Source organism: Schistocerca cancellata, chromosome 2, assembly GCF_023864275.1.
Source record: "Schistocerca cancellata isolate TAMUIC-IGC-003103 chromosome 2, iqSchCanc2.1, whole genome shotgun sequence".
NCBI classification, from domain to species: Eukaryota; Metazoa; Arthropoda; class Insecta; order Orthoptera; family Acrididae; genus Schistocerca; species Schistocerca cancellata.
In genome coordinates this window covers 233517338-233533149 of record NC_064627.1, presented here as the reverse complement: position 1 = coordinate 233533149, position 15812 = coordinate 233517338, and the positions used below count along the sequence as shown (strand labels likewise).

The following is a 15812-nucleotide window of genomic DNA, read 5'->3' as shown; positions in this document are numbered from 1 at the left end:
TTTGAAAGGGCACGGCCGATTTCCTTCCCTCACCCGAGCTTGCGCTCCGTCTCTAATGACCTCGTTGTCGACGGGACGTTAAACACTAATCTTCTCCTCCTCCTCCTCATTTCCCTAAATCGCTTCAGGCAAATTCCGGGATGGTTCCTTTGAAAGGGCACGGCCGATTTCCTTCCCCATCCTTCCCTCACCCGAGCTTGCGCTCCGTCTCTAATGACCTCGTTGTCGACGGGACGTTAAACACTAATCTCCTCCTCCTCCTCTCTCGATATTTGGAAGGTGCATGTCTACTCTCACTATGCCACACAGGCGACTTTTGCAGGGGCTTTTGACCAGACTTGTAGACATTTGACTGGCTACACGATCAAGTTCTTGCAGATATTGGTCACAGTATACGATATGCATTGGAAATTATCTACGATGACTGTGGGGTAACCTCTGTCGAAACATGAGTATTTGAGTCATCTGTATAGTGACTTATAATTTCAACCAGCTCCAGTTCGTTTGATTCTTATTATTAATGAAATGAAAAAAAAACCTACTTTTTTGGATCTGAAGATAACCTGTGCAGCTGCTCGAAACCTCTTACCTGAATAAAAACTAGAAAGTTATCCAAATGGTTAGTTAGTAAGTTTCATGTTCCATGGATAATTTGCATGGTAAATCGTAACGATGTAGAACGAGTCATTTTACATTTATATCGCAAATGAATTTGTAAATATGGCTTCCCGCCACTTTGTACACATTACAAAGATATAAATCATTCTGTGGAATAGAAGGATTTGTCAAGGAGAAACTAAAAGTTTGTTTTCAATTTTTTTCCTGCCTGGCAGACATTTTAAATCGCTCGGTAAGTTATCAAAAATTTTCGTTGGAGCATTGTGGACCCCTTTCTGTATGAAAGACAACCAAAGTGTGGAGTAATGAATGTCAGTTTTCTTTGTGCCATTGTAATTACGTACATCGTTGTTTCTTTTGAACTGCAATGTAACTTTTGCAACAAACGTCACAAGTGTATAAATAGCTGTGAATCAGTACTCAGAACAGTTGACTACAAGATGATTCTGGGTGAGCATCACGTATTACTCTTATAGCATATTTTAGAGCAACTAAAATTTCGTTTCTTAAAGGTCGATTACTCCAGAACATTATTCCATATGACATTATTGAATGGAAATATGCAAAATGTGTCAACTTACTGATTTGTCTCACCCCAAAATTTGCAATGATTCTAGGTTCACATGTGACTGAGTTGAGTAGTTTTAGGAGTTCCAAAGTGTGCTTTTCCCAGTTTAAATTCTCATCAATATGTACACCTAAGAACTTTGAAGTTTCCATCCAATTTATTATTTCCTTACCATGTGTCACACTTGTCGTTGTCATAGTACCCTTAGATGTGCAGGAATGAATATAGTGCTATTGTGTCTTTTAAAAATTGAGGAGGAGACCATTCCTATAAAACCAGACAGTGATTCTTTTAAGAGCCCTGTTTACCATTTCTTTATATTGATGTATGTACACTTGGATTATTAAGTTATTAGTGTCATGTGCAAAAGGAACTGATTTTGCTTGTTGTATATTGGACAGAAGATCGTTTGCATATTATATGAGGAACAATGGACTTGGGAAACCCTATATGTCATTTATCCCCAGTTGGAATAATGTCCTCGAACTACAAATGTTGAATTACTAGCTTCAACTTTCTGCATTATTTTGGAAAGATACGACATTATCCATTGGCTGTCTATACCATTAGTCTCATACAACTTTAGTTTATTTAAGAGAATATTGTGATTCACACAGTCAAACGCCCTACATAACACGCAGAAAATACCATTATTTATAATTTAACGCTTGTAAAATTTGTTGAATGAACACGTAAATGGCATTTCAATAGAGCAGCTCTCCTGAAATCCAAACTGTGATTTACTGAAGATATTATTGTTGCTCAAATGAGATACCACTCTGGAATGCATCACCTTCTCAAAAATTTGGGAAAATGAAGTCAGTATTGAAACAGGTCAGTAGTTATTGACATCTGTCCTATCATATTTCTTAAAGAGGGGTTTAACAATGACTTCTTTGGGAAAATGTCTTTAGTCAATGGTGCAATCCAAGTTTCACGTGAAACAGGGTATGAGAACAAATCATTAATACTATATTCAAAACACCATAAATCCAGATGAGCTTTGACTTTTGAGAGAGTATGTAATTTTCTTAATTTTAGAAGGAGAAACTGGTGATACTTTCATATGATTGAATTTATGAGAGTTACTTTTCCAACTTGCTACTGTGATTTTTCTCTTGGTCTGTTTGTCCCTCTATTTTCTACTTTATTTAAGAAATGATCATTAAATACATTTGCTACCTGTGACTCATTATTTATAGCCCTTCCATTCGATTCAGTGGAGATGTTATCCTGTTTTGTTGATAGTTGTCATGTCTCCCATTTGACTACATTCCATATAGCTTTAAGTCTGTTGTCAGAATTACTGACTTCTGACATTATGTGCATGTTTCTTGATTTTTAATAACCTTTAGAAAATTGAGTAGTTTTTAGTGCATAAGTGCTGTAGGATCTATACTTGATCTTGCCAATAAATACATTTCCCTTTTCCTTTCACAAGATACTTTAACCCTTCCAGTGAGCCATGGTTTTACATGGCTGTGTAATGTCCTTTCTGATTAGTTTATGCAAATAATGACATGAATTTATCATGAAATAGATTAAATTTTTGTGTTAGCATTTGGGTAATTATAAATTTCATCCCAGGTCATCTCTTGTAAACTAAAAAAATTTTTCCTGGAGTCATTAATTGTTCTAACTGATTCATACTGAGATGTATCAGTACCATAAGGCACTGTCTTCTTTTGGCTAAGTAACTGTGCATCATTATGTGAGAGAGCCCTTGTTACTGGGTAAGCAACTACTTTCTTACTTTGAGCTTCACCAAAGAAAATATCGTCTATTAGGATCCTACTTTCTTTATTTACCTGTGATGGCAAGTTAATTACTGAGATCAATTGCAGGGTACAAATAAGGTTTACAGATCATTCTTCCTGTCATAAACCCTTAGAAAATATGTAGTGAAGTCACCACAGACAGCTAACTGTTTCATAAATGTAGATAACATTAACCGTGGAGCGCAACGATCTGGTGCTATACTCTGGTTAAAACAACATTCAAGATCGCAATAGCATTTGTTTATGATGACCGGTTTCGGCTTGTGTTAAAGCCATCCTCAGATTTTTTGGGCCCCCTATGGCCTGTGGCTGGTGCTGGTGGCTCCTCGATTTTTCACTTGTGACAACGTTCGTACACTGTACAACCGTGAAAAACCGAGAAGCCGGCAGCATTAGCCACAGGCCACAGGGGCCCCAAAAACTCTGAGGATGGCTTTAATATAACCTGAAACAGGTCATAACGAACAAAGGTTATTGCGATCTCGACCGTTGCTGCTTGCTGCCGTCTGACACACACCATAGTAAGGAATCCAAATTCCCCATAAACATTTCAAAATTTCCCGCTGAGGACCCATATACAATTACAATTAAAAATGAAAAGTTTTTCAATATTTATTCACAAGCAACACTTCTGTGTGCTCATCACTATGAAATCTACTAGTCTCAATCTTTTTGTACTTGTGTTCTGTCTTAACACATGTAAGAACTCCTGCTTTTCTCATACGCAATTCGTGTGCAATGCTATAGTTTACTAGAACTGACATGCGATTAAATTTTCACGCAATTTCGGTGCATAGATCCTGAGAAATCAGTACCCAGAACAACCACCTCTGGCCGTAATAGCGGCCTTACTACGCCTGGGTATTGAGTCAAACAGAGCTTGGATGGCGTGTACTGGTACAGCTGCCCATGCAGCTTCAACACGATACTGCAGATCATCAGGAGTAGTGACTGGAGTATTGTGACGAGCCAGTTGCTCGGCCACCATTGACCAGACGTTTTCAATTGGTGAGAGATCTGGAGAATGTGCTGGCCAAGGCAGCAGTCGAACATTTTCAGTATCCAGAAAGGCCCGTACAGGACCTGCAATATGCGGTCGTGCATTATCCTGCTGAAATGTAGGGTTTCGCAGGGATCGAATGAAGGGTAGAGCCACGGGTCGTAACACATCTGAAATGTAACGTCCACTGTTCACAGTGCCGTCAGTGCGAACAAGAGGTGACGGAGACGTGTAACCAATGGCACCCCATACCATCATGCTGGCTGATACGCCAGTATGGCGATGACGAATACACGCTTCCAATGTGCGTTCACCGCGATGTCGCCAACCACGGATGTGACCATCATGATGCTGTAAGCAGAACCTGGATTCATCCGAAAAAAAGATGACGTTTTGCCATTCGTGCACCCTGGTTCGTCGTTGAGTACACCATCGCAGGCGCTTCTGTCTGTGATGCAGCGTCAAGGGTAACCGCAGCCATGGTCTCCGAGCTGATAGTCCATGCTGCTGCAAACGTCGTCGAACTGTTCGTGCAGATGGTTGTTGATGTGTTGGCCGAAGAGCCAACACCGTATAGCTAGAGGAGGCCGAAATGCACGCGTTTAAGCTCACGCAGGCTGGCGTGAGGTCTGGAACAGTTATAGGAGTTGAGTCTAATTAAAAAAGGAGGTAACTGGTAGAATACTTAACTTTAATCCATAATTGGAGAACATCGCTCTTGTTGATACATTATATAATCTCAATATAAACTGGTAATGGCGCCTTGCTACGTCGTAGCAAATGACGTAGCTGAAGGCTATGCTAACTATCGTCTCTGCAAATGAGAGCGTAGTTGCCAGTGTAGCATCGCTAGCAAAGTCGTCTGTACAACTGGGACGAGTGCTAGGACGTCTCACTAGACATGCCGTGTGGCGGCGCTCGGTCTGCAATCACTGACAGTGGCGACACGCGGGTCCGACGTATACTAGCGGACCGCGGCCGATTTAAAGGCTACCACCTAGCAAGTGTGGTGTCTGGCGGTGACACCACAGTTGTTGTCTTGCAAACGCGCCCATCTGTCGACTCAGGGGTCGAGACGTGGCTGCACGATCCGTTACAGCCATGCGGATAAGATGCGTGTCATCTCGACTGCTATAGTGCGCGTCATATATCTTGGCGGCCGAGTTTAGGTTCGTTCTGCGCATCTGACGTCACAAAACACAGTCAGCCAATGAACAGAGAACGACGTTGCCAGATCTCGACTGCAGTGCAGAGCACGGACGAGTGTCTTTAGTTTTAGAAACGTTCAGTCATAAATAAAGTAATAGAACAAAAGCAATGTCTTGATAGCAGATTTTCTTTTATAGAAAGTTTGGAAAAAGCATTCTTTATACCAACTGCTTCATATTCTATTAATTAATTAAACCAAACAAGCAATAAGACTCCTAATTCAGGCGATAGCAAGGAAAGGTGTTTGTTTCAATCTCACGAACTGCTTTTTCGCAATAAAGAACAGCGGTAATTGTTTATTTCCTATTGTACTTCGATGAAGCGTGAGTAATTCATAGTCATACCAACAGTGTTTATAAGTAGTTGCGTGAGTGTTAGAGTCCTTATGGAGTTACCTTGTTTGACGAGCTGAGGTAGCGGAACGGTTAAGTTGTTGGGCTGCCAAGCCAAAAGTTATGAGTTCAAATCTTGTGCGGTGCTTAATATTTTCTTTATTTTAAAACAATATTGGAGTGCCTTACTTCACGAATTTTATTCGTTTGAATGAAATTTCTAGTGCTTTGCCTCTTCATCAACTTTTTCGCTGCTGCAGACACGTGCTCCCCGCATTCCGCGCTGTGCGCGATTTTGTCATCACTGCACTTCTCGCCTGTGCAGACACATGGTGTTCCCACTGCTTTGACACACTTATCATTCGATTTCACAAAAACTATTTGGCCAAAAAATTTGATTTTTACACATCTTCTTGACTGATACCTTCCCCCCATAAATGACTTAATTTTGTTTTGATGTGCAGCATTAAATGTAGTAAACCATTGCACGAAATTTTGAAGAGTTTACAGAGGTAAAAGTCCATAGCGTATACTTTCCGTATGGTCGATTTTAGTTGCCACAATGTTGAGAATGAAATGTGAACAAGATACCTAAATTTCATATAATATTTACTGTATAACAATATCTCATTTAATTTAAGTACCACATAGGTGTCGTATGTAATATTGAGAAATATTCCGTCTTTCGCGACTGTAATAAAAGTTTTATTTACCCAGGGCGCGTTTGGCTTTATTTTAAAGCACTTCCATCGGTGAAAGCTATGGCACATACACAATGGTATTCATGTTCTATTTCTTGTTTTTGTTCCACAGTCGCAGTTTTACCAATGGTATTGAAATATATCCCTCTTCTGAAACTGTAATAAGCGACTTATTTAGACCAGACGCGTTTCTCTCTTTTGAAGCGTCATAAGAGGACTGTATTTTGTGTCCTCCATTGCCAAGTCACCTTTCGTAGTTTTGTGCTGCGGTAGCACAATATTCAACGTTTGTGTTGGCTCATCAGTGTTTTAGCAAATAAATGATGTTTGTGTGTGCCACACACAAAATTATATTTGACATAGCTCTGAGCACTTCACTGACAGACGGTATATTCAAGTCCTCATGTTTTTGTAAGTCCACAGTTTTGTTTAATGTATTTTGTCTACTTCCTTTTGATTGATTGAAGTGCTTTAAAATAAAGCCAAACGTGCCCAGTGTAAGTAAAACTTTCGTTACAGTCGCGAAAGGTGGAATATTTCTCAATATTACATACGACACTTATGTGGTACTTAAATTAAATGAAAAATATAGTTATCTTGTCCACATTTCATTCTCAACATTGTGGCAACTAAAATCGACCATCCGGAAAGTATACTCTATGGACTTAACCTCTGCAAACTCTTCAAAATTTCGTGCAATGGTTTACTGTATTTAATGCTGTATAATAACTGCGTTGAACATCGAAACAAAATTAAGTCATTTATGGGGGGAAGGTATCAGTCAAGAAGATAGGTAAAAATCTAATTTTTGAGCCAAATAGTTTTTGTGGAATCGAATGATAAAGAGTGTAAAAGCAGTCGGAACACAGTGTGTCTGCACAGGCGAGCAGTGCAGTGACAAAATCGCCCACAGCGTGGAATGCAGGGAGCACGTCTTTGTAGCAGCGAAAGGGTTACTGCGGCCGTGGTGGCTTTACTTCATGAACTGCGCGCTCCCCCCTAAACGTAAGCTTGCGAACTATGCTATACTATGGCGCTGCTTCTCTTGGCGCGTGCGTCGTGTGCAACTGGCAACGCAGCAATCTCCCGCGTCTAGGCGGGCATGCGCGAGCCGCCAAGATAAAAGAATTGAACTATAGTGATACGAAGCCATTGGGATCCAGCACGGCGTTCCGTATTACTCTGCTGAACCCACCGATCCCATATTCTGCTAACAGTCATTGGATCTCGACCAACGCGAGCCACAATGTCGCGATACGATAAACCGCAGTCGCGATAGGCTACAATACGACCTTTATCAAAGTCGGAAACGTGATGGTACGCATTTCTCCTCCTTACACGAGGCATCACAACAACGTTTCAACAGGCAACGCTGGTCAACTGCTGTTTGTGTATGAGAAATCGTTTGGAAACTTTCCTCATGTCAGCACGTTGTGGGTGTCGCCACCGGCGCCAACCTTGTGTGTATGCTCTGATGCAGTGATTGAATATCACAGCATCTTCTTCCTATCGGTTAAATTTCGCGTCTGTAGCACGTCATCTTCGTGGTGTAGCAATTTTAATGGCCAATAGTGCAATTTACCTAACCCTGTCGTTATGTGGTGCTAAGATGGGCACAAGATGTCTATCTTTTCAGCTCTCTAAATTTTCTAAACAAGCAAGAAGCTCTTCTTCCTCGTTACTCAGTCCTCTAACATTTTGATTAAATAAGCTAACCCTACTTTTCTGTTCATTCTTAAGTATTTTGTGAGGCTCTTCTGTTATTCTGAGTTCTTTCAAAACAGGATGCCTGATTCCTGATTCTACCCTAAAAAAGGTACATGTCTGACGCCAGTAACCACAGAGATCTTGCTTTGCTGATGGTGGCCTCCGGTACATTTTCTGAAAGAAGCTCAATCAAACTACCTTTCCCATTCCTATTCAGGTGAAGGCCATGTCTGGTATACTCCATATCCGAACTGTGGCAACAGTTTCTGCAGTCATATGATATTTTATTTCAGTCAGCAGCAGCCTGCTAAACTTAGTGGTCATTCGACTCACAACAGTGATCACACAGGGCTGGTCATGGTGCTGTAGGATCATCACAAAACATTTGTGAGTATAGTTGCTACTCCTGTTTCATCCAGGTCGCTCTTAATGCTGTAATTACTGTCCTTAGCTAGGTTGTTCCGCGCTCCACCTGCTATAATAACCTGGGTTCTCTTTGTCAAAACCTTTCCACAAATACCCTATGTCTTACGTCACCTAGCTAAGCCTAGCACTTGGCTTCACAGTAGTTGTGGCCTGGTACCTACTACCTAACAGAAATACTCTTTTCTTCTGCTTTCTTTTGGTGACGAGCCACACTTAGTTTCTTCGCTAGAAATCTATTGCACACTATTGTGACCACCATGCTTTCGGTAACAAGACATTTATTCGATACTGTACTCTCAAGATAGACGAAGAAGTTGAAGAGCTGCTCCCTTTTCGCCCACTGTTTGTTGCCTTTAACCAGTTCCCACGACCTTTTTCCCACTTCAACCCAGTTCAGATTCGCGGTTTTTTTTTATTCAGCCTGAAGGACAAAAATAATTGTCTCCTGTTCAGCGATTCTCTTGTTTATTTTGCAGAGCCTATAGTTCCTTTGGAGATACTCGTTGAGTTCCCCATTCAATTCCCCGCTACAGTCATCCAAGTGAATCTACAGTCCACTGCCTAGTCATACGACCCCTGTCTGACTATCCTACGGCAACATCCACACTCATCGCACATTGCAACACAGATCACACTCTTAAAAATAGAATTAAATCACTTAACACACTGTACACTACACGAATATTCGTTATTTTCGAGCTACAACAATAAGGCCTATAAATTAGCGCTTCAGGTGCATGATATAACGTGAAGAGTTAATTATTTCTCCTCACCACAAGAACTCAGCACTCACGCAATTGCATTATGCCGGCCGTGGTGGCCAAGCGGTTAAAGGCGCTACAGTCAAGAACCGCGCGGCCGCTACGGTCGCAGATTCGAATCCTGCCTCGGGCATGGATGTGTGTGATGTCCTTAGGTTAGCTAGGTTTAAGTAGTTCTAAGTTCTAGGGGACTGATGACCTTAGAAGTTAAGTCCCATAGTGCTCAGAGCCATTTTGCAATTGCATTATCTGTCAGTTAACTTACACTCCTGGAAATGGAAAAAAGAACACATTGACACCGGTGTGTCAGACCCACCATACTTGCTCCGGACACTGCGAGAGGGCTGTACAAGCAATGATCACACGCACGGCACAGCGGACACACCAGGAACCGCGGTGTTGGCCGTCGAATGGCGCTAGCTGCGCAGCATTTGTGCACCGCCGCCGTCAGTGTCAGCCAGTTTGCCGTGGCATACGGAGCTCCATCGCAGTCTTTAACACTGGTAGCATGCCGCGACAGCGTGGACGTGAACCGTATGTGCAGTTGACGGACTTTGAGCGAGGGCGTATAGTGGGCATGCGGGAGGCCGGGTGGACGTACCGCCGAATTGCTCAACACGTGGGGCGTGAGGTCTCCACAGTACATCGATGTTGTCGCCAGTGGTCGACGAAGGTGCACGTGCCCGTCGACCTGGGACCGGACCGCAGCGACGCACGGATGCACGCCAAGACCGTAGGATCCTACGCAGTGCCGTAGGGGACCGCACCGCCACTTCCCAGCAAATTAGGGACACTGTTGCTCCTGGGGTATCGGCGAGGACCATTCGCAACCGTCTCCATGAAGCTGGGCTACGGTCCCGCACACCGTTAGGCCGTCTTCCGCTCACGCCCCAACATCGTGCAGCCCGCCTCCAGTGGTGTCGCGACAGGCGTGAATGGAGGGACGAATGGAGACGAGTCGTCTTCAGCGATGAGAGTCGCTTCTGCCTTGGTGCCAATGATGGTCGTATGCGTGTTTGGCGCCGTGCTGGTGAGCGCCACAATCAGGACTGCATACGACCGAGGCACACAGGGCCAACACCCGGCATCACGGTGTGGTGAGCGATCTCCTACACTGGCCGTACACCACTGGTGATCGTCGAGGGGACACTGAATAGTGCACGGTACATCCAAACCGTCATCGAACCCATCGTTCTACCATTCCTAGACCGGCAAGGGAACTTGCTGTTCCAACAGGACATTGCACGTCCGCATGTATCCCGTGCCACCCAACGTGCTCTAGAAGGTGTAAGTCAACTACCCTGGCCAGCAAGATCTCCGGATCTGTCCCCCATTGAGCATGTTTGGGACTGGATGAAGCGTCGTCTCACGCGGTCTGCACGTGCAGCACAAACGCTGGTCCAACTGAGGCGCCAGGTGGAAATGGCATGGCAAGCCGTTCCACAGGACTACATCCAGCATCTCTACGATCGTCTCCATGGGAGAATAGCAGCCTGCATTGCTGCGAAAGGTGGATATACACTGTACTAGTGCCGACATTGTGCATGCTCTGTTGCCTGTGTCTATGTGCCTGTGGTTCTGTCAGTGTGATCATGTGATGTATCTGACTCCAGGAATGTGTCAATAAAGTTTCCCCTTCCTGGGACAATGAATTCACGGTGTTCTTATTTCAATTTCCAGGAGTGTATTTACAACAGAACGTAACTTTTAATATGACAGCGATCACGATTCCCTAAGATGGGAAATATTGTTAGTGACTACATTAACGCTGAAGAATTAGTTATTTTTTAGTGGACGTCCTAACGATGAGACTCGTGTCACAGAAGCCTGCGAAATTAATCGGCACCGTTTGAATGGCTTTTGGGATGGTGGGGGAGACCATTATCTCACAAGTTCCTAACCAATAGTTTACAAAAAAGATGAAACATTTCAAGCGCTTCCTGTTAGTTGTTTTAATTTAAATTTTAAGTAATTCCCATAAGCTGACGATTATAAACGTATAATAAACCAAGTACAGTCATTCTGAAGAACAAAGTATCTTCGTACATACGCCTGAGTGGCCTTTTCCCCCTTGTTTTGGTGCGAGAAACTCGCCCCAAAAGTTTTTCTAAGTGTTATTCATAGTGAGATCACACGTTCCTACCCCCTTACTGGAGCATATTCTACGATGAATATTAATGACAAGTTTTTGATGTATGCATACAATTTTCCTATCGTCTGTAGTATTCTAAGCAACTGAGGTATCGTGGGGCGACATACATCGTTACTGAACAATTGATTATTACATTATCATCATATAATCTGTTACTTTCTAGAAATAACTGTATAAATGATATTTCAGAAAAAGAGATTATATTTCTTTTATTTATCTTATATGTCTTCATCATTTGAAGCATTTATAATTTTTAAATAATATAAGTACACATATATACAGAAAATCTTTGTTGTAATCTCCAAATTTATCCTTTGAATAACAAACACAGTTTCAGTTTTTACATTTAAATATTAGAATTTTTTAAATACATAAAAATGACTAGTGTCTCTAACCACAAGAATTGCGGCGTATCTCTTGGACGTCTTACGTCCAGTTACAGGAACAATACTGTACTTAGATCTGTCTCTAGCTCATCGCTCTGACTACCCATGTGCGATGGAGGTCGCCCGAATTTCACAGAACGAGTTGCCGGAACGTCTGAAGGGCAATGGTGTGGCATAGGGCAAACGTAGGGTCTCGGCGTATCAACACATGTTCCTCGATCACGCATTCTTTGTCACCAGTCGTTAATTCGAGATGGTATCCTCACAACAGTTTTTAAGTGACAGCAAATACATGCCACCACAAATGATAACCTGAGGATATGTGCACACAATAGTGTGTTATAGTGAGCACGTGACTTGTTTTCCATAGACTGCAAGGAGGCAAGAGAAGAAAAATACGAACACGTAAAGGAAGTAATCAAACTCTCATAACACACACTGCGTGGTCGTTTCAATTGTGCCAGAACTGAGCTTCAACTATAGGAAACTATGAGGATTTGTCACGCTACGTTGGGACGACCCTCGATCTCTCGAAAGGGCTTGCTGCTCGAAAGCCAGAGAACTAGAATTTTCAGCAGTTTCCTGATTAAGCTAGACAGCTACCACAGATGACATGGCAATCTGCGTTCATTCCGTAAATGGAACACCGTGGGAGATAAATGTTCAAATGTAACTTCGTGCTCAGTTGCCTTCATAGCACCCTGAGAAAAACACGCGTGTGTTACAAAAATGAAGAAAAGATACGGAGAAATCGTTGATAGCTGAGCTGTTAAGCGTAGGAATGTTGTGCACGAAAACTAAAGAATCTGCGGCAGAACTGCACGACGCCAGGGGAGAAGAAAAGTACTTATTCTACGGAGCAATCTTGCTTTTCAGAAATGTTGTTTAGCGAGAAGATCAGAGTAGTCTAGTAACCTAAGGAATGCTAATATATATGTCGTTGGACAGTCCCGTCGAAGCGTTGTGATTTGGCTTCCACGCGAGATTTTACAGTTTAGCTTCAGATGCTTCTCACTCACACAGTGAATTTCCAGGCTTTCCCAGCATACTGAGTAATGAGTGGGATTTTGGGCGCAAAGTAATACGCAGGTTAACTTCTTGTGCTAATATTTCGCATACGTGCTTTGCATTTGTCGTCTGACTGTGCCAAATACTATCGCTATAGTATAGACGATGATATTTTCCAGAAATGCTAATCACATTTTGTTTAGATGAAGCAAACAGTTTTTAATTTCGCTTTTACAAGTATATACCAACTTCCCTCTTCGGCGGTGCCTGTGGTGACTACGAAATACATCCAGACGTACAGAGCAGTAGGCAGTTTTCTGAGTAGAAAAGTTATCGGCGTGTACATATTCTAATACGAATTTTAGTTGGCCTACTTTACGAAATAATACCTACAGGAAGGCCAGTCCCTTCTTTTCGTATATACTCTGTTCTAGTAACATGTTTACATTGGTAAAGGTAGTGAAACTTTGCCTAACAACATTGTCCAATACGATCAAAATACTATATTCTGTCAGCGAGAAAACTTATGCAGCCACACAGACATTAAATACCACAATTCTATCAAAGATGTTGAAAGTACGCTACTCTATCACCGGTGGCTTCCAGTCTTTTAAACTAAGTTGTTTATATTTGCCATATTATTGGCGGAGAGCATCTGGGAGAACTGACTGACATAAATTAAATAGCTCGTGTATAGGACCGTGATGAAACTAAAGAAATATCTCACTTTTACTGAGTCCACCCGCGTCTGTTATGGTCAAAGCGTAGACTGTGTGGTTTCATGTTTGATACAATATTAATTTTTATGTATAGTAATACGCTCTGTAACACTTACTGTGAATATTGATTGGGTGCAGAGATAGTCTCAGACTCAGAAAGAGTATGAAAGGAACGCAATCGTAAGCTCACAAAAGAAGAAAATTGCATTTGCGCATGTGCTTAAAACATCGATTTCTGTCTTGTGCTGAAAAAGAATTTTAGCGGCGGGGTAGGCACACATCTGATGTTGAAGATGATTAAACTTTTGAGAAGGATATCAGAATGTTGTCCACCGCCATAGCCGAGCAGCTAGGCCACTTGACCGACACCTGTTTAACGAGATTTCATTTCCGGTACTGATGAGAATTTTCCATTGGTGGGAGGCTCCATGGCGATAACTGATGAGCTACTTGTAGAAGCAGTTGTGGCTTTGGTCCTAAATGCGACATTAAGGATCGGGAGACCGGTATGCGTGCTGACATACAATGATGCTTTAGCTAGAGAATGATCAGTCGGCAGCGAAGGCCGACGGGACCTGACGACAAAAATAGTGAGTCTATATAAACCTTTATTCCACCCAGCTTCCTAAACATGAAAGGAGAAGGGAGGGCGTGGATCTTAGGAACTGAAAACACTAGCGTCAGCTGTGGCTCGAATCAGAGACTGGTGTACGAGAGATCCATACGCTGGTTATTCTTCCACCGATATAGCCCGAGACAGCGATGGAGAGGGCAAGGGAGAGCAGAGGACGGCAAGCGTTAACTGCTCCGAGTGCTGCGACGCAGCGACGCTAGAGGGCTGTCTGGTCTGCTCCGCCTCATCAAACGGCGTCGGGCTGCGTGGCGGCGCCAGCGCTTGCGCCTGCGGCGGTGCTGGCATCTGGCGGCGAGGCGGCGCGGCGCGAGCGCACGGAGGAGCGCAGGATCATGCTGGAGCGGTAGGTCTCCCCGCGGATGGAGGCTCGCAGCGAGGCGCGGTTGCCCAGGCCTCGCTGGAACGGGCTGGCCGGCGGTGACGCCTCTTTGCCCGTCTCCACCGCCGCTGCTGCGTCCTTCGCTTCTGGTTTTCTGTGGACACACAGCACAGGCGTCAGTCAGTCTCTGTTTTATTGCGTTCGCAACAATCTAGTTACAGAATATTGCTGTATTCAAATTACAAGTTTACGTGAACAGTTATTCCCAAACTACCACACAACCAAACAACTTTCACACTCCCACACATCCACACTCCCATATTCCCATACTCTAAAACTCCACACTTCAATACTCCCACACACTGGCAACTCCATACACCAAGACTACCACACTTCTTAACAACCACACTCACCACTTCCACTCTCCAACACACGAAAACTCCAACATGCCCACTCACCCATAAATCTCACCATATGCCCAACTAGCTATCTGCCCACCCATGCCCACCAAAACACACACACACACACACACACACACACACACACACTTATTAAGGATTGGGAAAACCTATACTCGAATTTTTGTTATGAATAACTGCTACTTTTCGGTATTTGTTTGGTCTCAGTTATAACAGCTTTTTTCATTTTTACTAGTAACGGATAAAAAAACAGCATGTCAGTTTACAACAGCAGCAATGCTAAATTTTTTGTTTTCAAATCAGACTTTTTTTTCTTTTGCGAACGAGCTACCATCTGGTGAGCAAGATGTATGAGACAGGCGAAATACCCTCAGACTTCAAGAAAAATATAATAATTCCAATCCCAAAGAAAGCAGGTGTTGACAGATGCGAAAATTACCCAACTATTAGTTTAATAAGTCACAGCTGCAAAATACTAACGCGAGTTCTTTACAGACGAATGGAGAAACTGGTAGAAGCCGACCTCGGGGAAGATCAGTTTGGATTCCGTAGAAATGTTGGAACACGGGAGGCAATACTGACCCTACGACTTATCTTAGAAGAAAGATTAAGGAAAGTCAAACCTACGTTTCTAGCATTTGTAGACTTAGAGAAAGCTTTTGACAATGTTGATTGGAATACTCTCTTTCAAATTATGAAGGTAGCAGGGGTAAAATAGATGGATCGAAAGGCTATTTACAATTTGTACAGAAAGCAGATGGCAGTTATAAGAGTCGAGAGGTATAAAAGGGAAGCAGTGGTTGGGAAGGGAGTGAGACAGGGTTGTAGCCTATCCCCGATGTTATTCAATCTGTATATTGAGCAAGCAGTAAAGGAAACAAAAGAAAAGTTAGGAGCAGGTATTAAAATCCATGGAGAAGAAATAAAAGCTTTGAGGTTCGCCGATGACATTGTAATTCTGTCAGAGACAGCAAAGGACTTGGAAGAGCAGTTGAACGGAATGGACAGTGTCTTGAAAGGAGGATATAAGATGAACATCAACAAAAGCAAAACGAGGATAATGGAATGTAGTCGA

At 42.8% G+C, this 15812-nt stretch overlaps 1 protein-coding gene across 1 annotated transcript in view; it reads right to left on the bottom strand.

Moving 5' to 3' along the window:
• Positions 1-11497: 11497 nt before the first annotated feature.
• LOC126161559 (organic cation transporter protein-like) overlaps positions 11498-15812 on the bottom strand; it is a 169328-nt gene continuing 165013 nt past the window's right edge. Inside the window, exon 10 of the mRNA XM_049917497.1 lies at positions 11498-14472. Within this exon, the coding sequence (XP_049773454.1) occupies positions 14226-14472 (247 nt within the window). The 3' untranslated portion in view covers positions 11498-14225. The remainder of the gene's footprint in view (positions 14473-15812) is intronic.